Source organism: Pyrgilauda ruficollis, unplaced genomic scaffold (genome assembly GCF_017590135.1).
Source record: "Pyrgilauda ruficollis isolate IOZ18807 unplaced genomic scaffold, ASM1759013v1 scaffold139, whole genome shotgun sequence".
NCBI classification, from domain to species: Eukaryota; Metazoa; Chordata; class Aves; order Passeriformes; family Passeridae; genus Pyrgilauda; species Pyrgilauda ruficollis.
The window spans coordinates 468,698-478,895 of record NW_024512432.1 but is presented as its reverse complement, the minus strand read 5'-3'; the positions used below and the strand labels follow the sequence as shown (position 1 = coordinate 478,895).

The 10,198-nt window shown below is 44.5% G+C and overlaps 1 protein-coding gene across 1 annotated transcript; it reads left to right on the top strand.

Moving 5' to 3' along the window:
* Positions 1–972: 972 nt before the first annotated feature.
* On the top strand, positions 973–10,065 carry NAAA (N-acylethanolamine acid amidase). The gene is made up of 11 exons (XM_041459660.1): positions 973–1,210; positions 1,324–1,488; positions 2,963–3,089; positions 3,802–3,892; positions 5,720–5,796; positions 6,268–6,440; positions 6,763–6,825; positions 7,407–7,473; positions 7,960–7,988; positions 8,970–9,060; positions 9,755–10,065. The coding sequence occupies exons 1-10, from the start codon at positions 1,041–1,043 to the stop codon at positions 9,043–9,045; spliced, it is 1,038 nt and encodes a 345-aa protein (XP_041315594.1). The 5' UTR covers positions 973–1,040; the 3' UTR covers positions 9,046–9,060; positions 9,755–10,065.
* The last annotated feature ends 133 nt before the right edge of the window (positions 10,066–10,198 follow it).

The window sequence follows — 10,198 nt, the reverse complement described above, 5'->3', positions numbered from 1 at the left end:
TTTGACCTCTGTTGGGACCATTAATGGGTTCTTTGTACCTTCCCCAGGCACCTGTTTTAATGGAGTTGATAAAGTATTTTTAACTTGAGTTAGTTATTTTTGCCATCCTCTTTCAAAGTCTGTTAGAAATGGAATTCTTTGTGGTGCAGAAACAGGTGCCACACGTACAGTACAATGGAAATGCATTTGGTGGGGTGCTTTTTTCCTTTTTAGGAAGCCAGATTCATCTTCATGTCCCATGTAGGAATTCACTTAGCTTAGGTATTTGTTAAACACTTATTTGTAATAACTTTAATTCTTTCTTGTGTGGGTTTTTTGTTTGTTGTCGTGCTGCTTCCTAGAGCAAAAAACCTTAAAGAGGCTTAAGGGAGAGAAGGAGAGGCTTAAGGGAGAGAAGGACAGAGTAGGGTTGTTTGTTTTGTTTTGGTTTTTTTTTTCCAGCTCTGTTTTATTCAAATTGTATGTTCCTGCTGAGGGAAGGGCAGGGTTTGGTACTCATCAGGGAGAGCAGTGAGCTCAGGTGGAGGAGCACGTGTAGCTGGGAGCCCAAGTGCTGTTGGGATGGAGTGTGGAGCAGGGGCTGGAGCCAAAGGTACGGGGAGAAGGAAAGTACAATCTGTAAACCACAGTTGTACTGGTGGGGGCGTTTTTTCTGCTGAGCACTTTCTTTTCTTGTGCATGTGCCCAGAAACTATGAACCTCTGACACTGAAAGAGTGTGGTCATTTTTTGCCCCCGCGTTTGAGGACAGCGGTCTCCTCTCTTCCTGTTTGCCCCTTGTTTACAGCCTTGCTGTGTCAGCCAGCATGCTGACATCTCTGCCAAGCGCGGCTTTGTCCCCTCTGCCCTCGCTGTGGAAGCGACAGCGTTGGATCAGATTTGATTCAAGTGCAATGCACCTGCCGCTGTGTCCGCTCGGTGCCGTGTCGCACGGGACGAAGCGGGCGGGCCGTGACGCCTCGGGGCGGGCTCTGCGGCGCGGGGAGGGGCGGGCTGGCCCCGGGGCGCCGCCGCCGCCGCTCCACCGCTCCATCGTGCGCCATGGGCTGCGGGCCGTGGGTGCTGCTGGCGCTGCTGTGCGGGGCGGCGGGGGCGGCGGCCCCCCTGCGCTGCAACGTGAGCCTGGACAGCCCGGCCGAGCAGCGCTGGCTGCCCGTGCTGCGGCACTTCGAGCCCGCCTTCCTGCGCGCCGCCGTCCAGCGGATCATCGAGTGCGTGCGGCCGGGCGGGGGGACGAGCGGGGCAGCGCCGGGAGGGCTGATGGAGCAGCGCAGGGGTGCCCGGTGAGAGCCGCTCTCGGCTCACCCCTCGGTGTGTCTTGCAGCGAGAGCGTACCCAAATGGGTTCACCAGGTGATCCAGCCCATAGCAGCCGAGCTGGAGCTTTTCATGCCGCAGCCCTTCGCGGGAGAGATTGTGGGGATGTGCAGAGCACTGGGAATCAATATCGGAGACGGAATCCTGCTGAACTTCGCCTACGAATCCACTGCGTGAGTGTTGAGTACTTACATGGTCTCGTACAGATGAGCGCGGAGCTGCGGTTCAGCGTGGCCAAGGCACGTGGTGGGTTACTTGCCCTCTTGGTTCTGAGAGCGCTTCATCTGTTCAGCCGGAAGGTTTCCTTCTTTTTTGGCAGATGGAATGCTGAATGGAACGAGAAACGGTCATGTTTTCTATCGGGAAGTACAACCAGTATCTGTCATAGTTTTGTGCGTATACGTATATATAGACATACTAAAATCCAAAAATCCTTTTTGCTGGTAAGGTATGTCCATCCAAAAGTAGAGACCATTTATGTTTGAAGGTGATGTAATGTTCTCTGTCACTTAAAAATTGCCGAAAAGTAGGCTAGAATAATTAGTTGCTCTCTGCTTTATCTGAGATAAAGTTACTACTAAACTGCTTTCTGGATGAAAGTTCACAATGGCTGCGTAATATCACTTCCCGATTTAAACAGTGAAAAATGACTGTAGCATGTTTATGGCAGTAAACAAAATCTCAGTGAAAAAATACTGAGTTTCAGTATCTCTTTTTGCCCTGGAAACACGGTGCAAGAGAATAATCAACAGTTGGTGTTGCCTCTGGGGAGCCTAAAATAATTCTGCATGTACATTTTAGCGAATATCAAGGCATATGGCTCTTTCTTTGCACTTGGATTATTTTTTTTCTTAATATGTAGTACTCAGTTTATAATTTTTTTTTAGTAAGGATTAATATTGAATATGATATATTTAACTGCTGGCTCTTTAGTGTTTCACAGAGGATACTTGCCATACTTTGCCCCGGTGAGGCCCCTGAAATTCAGTTTCTGGGCTTGGATAGTAGAAAACCCCCATCAACTGGGAATAGCCTATTTATGTGAAGAATTGTTTGCCTTTATATTCTTGAGAGTCAGAGTTATGCATCATTGAAATGACCAACTCAGAACCAACGGAGAAAATAATTTAATTCCCTGCTAATGCAATATACTCCACAAAAAAAAAAACCTGTTCTAATGAAACTGAACTTGTTACACAAGGAGTTAGAGCACTCTTCCTGTTCTAGAGAATAGTCTGTTATTGAAATGGCTGATACATGAATGAATTTTCTTCAGTTTTACTGCTAGGACTTAATTTGAACTTATCTACTTGTGATTAAAATTATAGACAGTCCAAATGGAAATGAAATAACTGCAGGAAGTGTGACACTTTATGGATGCCTTCAGATGTTAGCTTTTCATTATGGCTTACAAAAGTTAAATGCAATAATTGTTTTTCCCAAGTGGAAGTGCTGCTTTCTGCTTGCCCTGTAATTCTGACCTGCTGTGGACTGGTATTGGACTCCTCATGGCACGGTAACATTAATTAAACAATTAGCAGAGCATCAACTCAGTTACTCCTGAAAGGCTGGGCTCCTGCAGCTGGCGTATTGCAAGCAGTGCCAGAGCTGTGCCTTCAGTCATTCCCTGCCCTGTTCTGTTTGCAGGTTCTGTACCAGCATTGTGGCTCAGGATGACAAAGGCAACATTTACCACGGTCGGAACCTGGATTACGATTTTGTCGATATATTGAGCAAGATCACACTGGATGTGCAGTTCATCAAGGGTGGGCAGGTATGCTCTGGGGTTAGCATGGCTGGGTGGTGTTCCATGAAGAATGGGACAGCCCCATAGCTGCTTAGATGGGGGGTTTAATGTAGGAATGGGTTTTTTATCCCATATACACTGGATTGTTAGAGCAGCACAGTTATGCCCCAGCAGTGTGGGATGAAGGCTGATTTTCTTTCCTTACTGAACATCCAGTTAATGGTGATGGACTGGAAAAAGTAGAACAGTTTAATCTGGTATTGAAGATATTATTTCTAAGAGATGCTAAAAAAGAGATATTAGGGAATATGGCAAAGAGATCAGTTTCGGTAGGAACCAATTCTAAGGCACTTTGTTTTTCTTTAGACCTTGTGAATTTCTGTGACCAATAAGTGTCTTAAGACAAATATTTCCAAAAAAGAATTAGTTGCTAGTACAGTTTTGTGAGTCTGATTTTTTTTTTTAACCTTCATTAGTCCATTTTGTAAACAGAAAAGTTATTGTTGGTTGCTTGGCAGTTTAACCTGAGCAGAAGTCCTGTAGCTGTCAGTGATCACAAACAACTGAAATGCTGTGAGTTTGAGGCCTCAGAGTCCCTCTCTAATTTACTTGGCATGTTTTCCTGTAACTGAAGGTGCAGTGTGCTCTAGTAATGTAGGTATGAAAGCTATAGAAAGTAGTACAGGCTGCAGGTTCCAACTGTTCTGGAATGCTCAACTGCTCTCCTTCCTGGTTTCAGGTTGCGTACCAGGGCACGACATTTCTTGGTTACGTAGGCTTGTGGACTGGGCAGAGTCCACACAAGTTCACCATCTCCGGGGATGAACGAGGTAAAGGGAGTGTCTCCCACAGCAGATGTTGTGTCTTGTTGTTGATTGTTGCCTGCCCTGGCCTTTTTCTCCCAGAGGGAGCAATGAGGTTAAGGTTGCCAAGAAGGATAGGAGGTGGAATGCCTTGACTTGCCCTCAGGGAGTGAAAGCACACATGCCTGGTTTTGGCTGCTGTGTAGGAGAAAATATTTGTCAGCAGTGTCACCTGAGCTCAAAGTGTCAAAGGATGGGGGAAAGCCTTGGGAATGCTGTAAAAGGTGTGGTTTGGCCAAGAGACACCATTGGAGGTGGCAGAGATGGGGCTGAGACAGCAAGATGCAGTTTGGACAGCAAAGAAATGGCTCCTCTCCTGGTTCTGCTGTATTCCATGGTTGTCTGGCCTCAAGGCAGTTGGAAAGAGGGGGAAGATCTAGGGGAAAGGCAACATGCCTTGAGGGAGTGTCAGGAGACACCAGAAAGACAGTTAAGCAAGATCAGTAGTAGAGCAGAGTTGAGAGATGCCAGTAGTGAGAACTCAAGCTTGTAGCAGTGGGGAAGGCAGGGGAAGGTCACTGCCTTGTTCATCAGGGTTTCCTTCAGTTTCACAAGTAATGACAGTTATGTCCAACTCAAAGCTTGGGAAATTGTCTCTTCCCTGTATTCCTTTTAAGAAGCTGATACTGTTTTGTTCTTTTAGGTGACTGTTAGAACTGGCAATAATGTATTCTCAGAACCAACATCTAAAACGTTTATTTTTCCCTTGTGATGGCGATAAGCATTTTTCATCTTGAACAATCTGTACTTCAACTCCTTAGCTATGCAAACAATATTCACTGTATGTGTTCCACCAGAGCATTATCTCTGAGTAGGGATCCTGCTATGGAGCACTTGCACCTCTTGCTTCCCGTTTGCCTTGCCAATGCTGCCTTGTTGGATTCACTAAATTCTTTCCATAGTTTACATGCACACTGCTTCTGATTCCAGAGTAGTTACTTAATGCTTTCAAAACTGGGGTGTCCTGGGCTGATACTTACTGGGACAAACTGCTTTTAGTTCAGCTTAAAGGCAAGTGTTAGGTGTTGGAGTCTCTTGAAATGCCTGGTTGAGGAAAGCTTGTGTACCAAAGTCCTGTGTCTCTCCACATCCGATGTTCGCTCCACACGTGCTGCAGTTCTGTCAGGGCTGCTGCTGACTGCTTGCTGGTTTTTCTGAAGGGAAAGCTGTTTTCACTTCATTCCAACTCAACTGCAAATTGAGGGAAGTGAGCATGTGGCTCTTGGGGGAAGCAGGATGACTAAATCAGGATCAGGGTTTATCAAGTGACAAGCAGACTTTTTTTTATTTTTTTGTGCTTTGCGAAGTGTTTAAGTAGTAACAAATTTGGCGATGACTAAATCAGGATCAGGGTTTATCAAGTGACAAGCAGACTGATTTTTTTATTTTTTTGTGCTTTGCAAAGTGTGTTTAAGTAGTAACAAATTTGGTCTTCTGGTTTTGCACTTTGCTTATTATTCCCAGTAGCATAAACACTCTCACTACCTCTTCTTTAGCTGTTTTATTGTTTTTGTGAAATTATTCCTCTTCTAATATTTCCATAAGGTGAGTAATGAGGTGATTATCACTCCTGTCATGACAGGTCTGAGATGGTTTCTGGAAAGCAGGGTGTTATTCCAGCTGCTGTGGCTGACTGTCAGTTGGAATTAAGTTGTCTATATATATTTCACCTGAAGGGTGTGCTCCTTGTTGGCATTTCTCCTGTAAAATGTTCATACTTAGTGCTGATAGGCACCTACCCTGTCTCACTGTATATAAATTCCATGTATAGTAATTTTTTTTTTTCCTCCCCAGATGGTGGTAGATGGTGGGAAAATGCCATAGCTGCTTTCCTCAATAGGAATTACCCAGTCAGCTGGCTTGTGCGAGATGTAAGTGCAATGAGTGGATCTTACATTTCACAATTATACCACATTTGTCCTCAAACATCTAGTAAATTAAAATCAGTGGCACAGAAGACTTGGCAGCTTGATAAGCAAATGAATTTCTCAGGAGAAACTAAGTGTGGACCCTGTACTCACTAATGAGGCCATTCCAGTCCTTTTGGAGGGAAACCTCCAGTGCCAAAGGTCCTGGAGAAGCTGTGCCAAGACTTCCTTCCTAGGGAGTGTTTCAACTAGCTGTGACTTGTGTCATAACCAGGTAACACAGCTGTACTCCTGGATGGTGGATACCTGTGCAGGGGGTTATTTTATGCTATTTGTTATGATATTATATTAAGATTTTCAAGTAGCACTTCAGAGTCAATTACTATTTTCAGAAAAGCTGGACCTTTATCTTTTGAAGGTGTTCCAGTGTTTGTTTTTGTGCTTAACTTCATTGTCATCTCCTTTTTGTGTTAGACCCTGAGTGAAGCAGAGGACTTCCAGTCTGCTGTTCTCAGACTGGCTGACATTCCCATCATTGCTGAGGTTTACTATATTGTGGGAGGCATCTCACCCAAAGAAGGCATGGTCATAACGAGGAATAGAAGAGGGCCAGCAGATCTCTGGCCTCTTGATCCCTTAAGTGGAGCGTAAGTAGGAAAAAATACTTGGTTTTTGCTTGTCATGTTCCCTTTTGAGTGACTGGGTTAGTGGCACAACTTCCTTGAGATCTGGGTCACCTCTTGGTCACGGTTGCAGCAGGAGATAAGAGGTCACCCACCCCATTCCTGTGTTCCATAGTTCATGGTAAAGGCTGTTACAGCTACCAGCATGGGGCTCTTGGGCTTGCAGAAGCGGAGGGAGCTGCCTTTTGAGGGACTTCTTTCCTCTTGGCAATACAGGGATACTGATTGTTGGACTTCATGCATTACCTGCTGAGTCAACTTTTGTTTGCTGACGTGCTTGTTGCAGGTGGTTCCGTGTGGAGACAAACTATGATCACTGGACTACCCCTCCTCCTTTGGATGATCGCAGGTAAATTGGTTGGAAGCTCTGTGGGGGGAGAGCATGTAGTTTGAAAGTGGCTGAAGGTATGGGCAGGTGCTTGCTCCTTGAGCAGGCAGCTCATTAAATTCCTGTGAAGCCACTCTGAAGGGAGTACATGTGGTGTAGAGCAATACTCACAGATGAAAGGGTGTGAGACAGTGATTAGCGTAATGAGAAATGGCAAAGATAATGCAGAGGCCAAAAACTTGCAAGTGCTGAGATCCCACAATCTTCTACTAAACTTTGCTCTTTGAGCAAGTTTTTGGCCTAGTGCCATCCAATACTTGGACTTAGATCGACAGTGTCCAAGTATTGGATGGCACTAGGAAGGTGCTTACATGGGATTTTTAGGCTGTGTAGTGTGCAAAAAAGGATTGGTATGTACTCAATGGAATAGTAACAGGAACTTCAACACTGAGATGAGATCCAGTCACACAACTTGGGGTTATTTTAGGCACAAGCAGGCATGTCAGTGTCAAGGCCTTTAGTAAGAAGGTGTTTGTGTTGGTCCTTTGTAGCCTTTGGAACAGACAAGTGTGTTTAATTGATAATGTGTTGCTTTCCCACAGAACTGCAGCCATCAAAGCTCTCAATGCTACTGGACAGCACAACATCAACTTTGATACACTCTTTAAGGTATTTCTCAAATTCTGCGTTGTGAGTTGCTCTTCAAGTTCTTTGACAAAGCAGAAGTGTCCTTTTATCAGGGATGTAAAAGCTGTGTTTTATTGTGGGGAACAAGGTTTACTGCGCAGCTCTCTCTTCTAGGGGGTTGAAGAGACTGAAAGTTGTTTAAAAGGCTTCTGGACTCCTATTTAGGCATTTTGTAACAGTTGACCAATTCAGGTGGAAAGTGTGGGAGGTGAATCCCATAAACTTAGTGCAGTTTCTTATTTCAAGCACAGGCACTTAGTGTTAGACATGGTGACCTTTGGGAGTTGGAATGTCTTTCAGAGGGCTTCTTTGGAAGTACTTCTGTAAAATGGTATGATGTTTAAAAAAGGCAGGAAGTCCTTGACTTTATATTGTCCTTTCATAACTTGATCCTACTGCTGTTTCTAAATAGCCATTTACCTCCCTCTTTATGTCCCCAAATGGTAACTCTTCCAACTTTCTGTACAGGTGTTGTCAGTGAAGCCAGTCTTAAACAAGTAAGTATTAGATTGAGAGATGTTGATCTGTGCCTCCTGCTGTGCCTCAGGCCACTTGAAAGCACACCACAGACTTCTTCAGAATCTTCCTTATGTGTCTGAGTCTTGTGGTTTCCCAGCTTAGATTTTGGCTTGTGCTTGTGACCCTCTACTTGTACTTGCACAACTCCGTTCCTTTTGGGTCTGCCACTTGAGTTAGGGAGCTGCACTTGTTTGAGCTCAGTCTGGTAATGGGAAATGGCTTTGGAGTAGTGAAACAAATTACTCCTTTGGAGGAGCTGGGTGTCACACGGACTCCATTGCCCACTTTTGGAAATTCTGGGTTTGTGTTAACACTGACAGTAGCTTTTTCTGCATGTTCTGATAGAGATCTGATTAACTGGCAATAAAGGAAGTGGGATAAAACTTCTAGATACCATTTACTGGATTTCCAAGAGATGTATTTCAGTAAACCATTCTTCCATGCTGTTCCAGAAATGGCACTTTTGCAGGTTACCATGTTATGGTTTACTTTTACATGGAGCTTGGTCATATTCTCTGTGTCAGTCATTGTCATTGGAGCTTGGCAATGGCTTCCTCCAGCTCTCCTCTGCCTTGTCGATGTGAGGTAATGGGGAAAGGAAAAGGTTCATCTCAGCTGTGACACAGATACAGTAGCAATTGTTTAATACACTTCCTCTGTTGTGCTGTGTTGAGGAAAGAACACTAAAAATTAGTGCCAGCAGTCTTTAAATTAATCAGTCTCTTCTCCTAATCCTTGTGTACCTAAGCAGAATATTTGTTTCCATAAGTACTTGTCTGGCTGCTTTGCTGGCTAGATGGATTCCCCTTCCTGCCTTTGGGATGTCCCTCACTCGCTCTGTTGCTCTTTCCCTGCCAGTAACACAGTGTACACCACAGTCATGAGTGTGCTGGCTAGATGGATTCCCCTTCCTGCCTTTGGGATGTCCCTCACTCGCTCTGTTGCTCTTTCCCTGCCAGTAACACAGTGTACACCACAGTCATGAGTGCTGCGCTTCCGCATCGGTACCAGACGTGGATGAGAACTGGGGAGTGACAAGGTGGCAGAGGTGTAAGTGGCATCTGTGCTTACACAACCATTTCAGCTGCAGAGTCACTGAGGGACAAAGCATTGCAGTGGCACTCTGACGCAGTGTCAATTCTTGGATAAATACCTTCCCTTGTTGTTTCAGAGGGAGTTAAATACTGACTTTCCTTGTGAAACTCTTGGAGACTATCTTGGAGTTTTGATCGGAGAGGAAGGGATGGAAGCTGTAACCTAAAGCTAGAGGTTGCCTCTGGGAATGTTTTACCTGTTTTTACCAGCCCCACTGTGGGACTTGATTGTTGTCAGGTGGATAACAGGAATCCCAGCAGGAGGGGATGGTGCATTAGCACCAAGAAAAATCAAACTTGGTTGGTAGTGGCTGCTCACCAGTGACTGCATGTGAGCAGCATCCTCTGGGGGCTTTGTCCTGTCAATGTACAGAACAAGTTCAAGTTCTTGAGCTCACAAGCTGCCTCATGAGACAGCTTCAGAGAGATATGAGCATTTCTATGCCAACAAACTGGTTGCATGGCCTTGGCAAGAGCACAAAGAAGCTGTATTCCAGTTTAAAGAGGTTTTAAAAAATACTATTGCTATTATATTTGTAGCATTTCTGTCAGATATGATTTTAGCAAGAATAATTCTTTTTAGCGATTGTGTAGAACTTGTTTTTCACTTAACTCTGGAGAAACCTGTGCTCTCTTGCTTGTTTTTCTAGTTCACCACACTGAGTGAGAAGCTGAAGCTGTGCAAGACTAACATATGCTTTTAAAATCACTCCTGAGAGCAATACAGTGGCTTTGATTCATGAAGGATATGAACCATTCAGGAAACAGTGGTTTGTTAACTCTTCTGGGTGTTGCAGGTGGTCCTGTTAATGACCTGCAATGAAAGTTTGAAGTTCCTTGTAATTTAATTGATGCTCTAGTAGATGTTGATGGATAAAAGTGGCTTGTATTATTTTTGGTATGAGTTGTGCAACTGCTATCTATGTACTTCTGTACTGACTAATAAATGTTTTGTAAATTACTTAGCCTGTATGTCTGAAATAATTAAATAAAAATATTCAGCTGATAGCTTGATGTATGAAGGCTTGTGGGGTTACTTCTAGGTCATCATCCTTTTCCCTCACCTTTGAGGAGTTGTTGATCCTGGGCCTAGC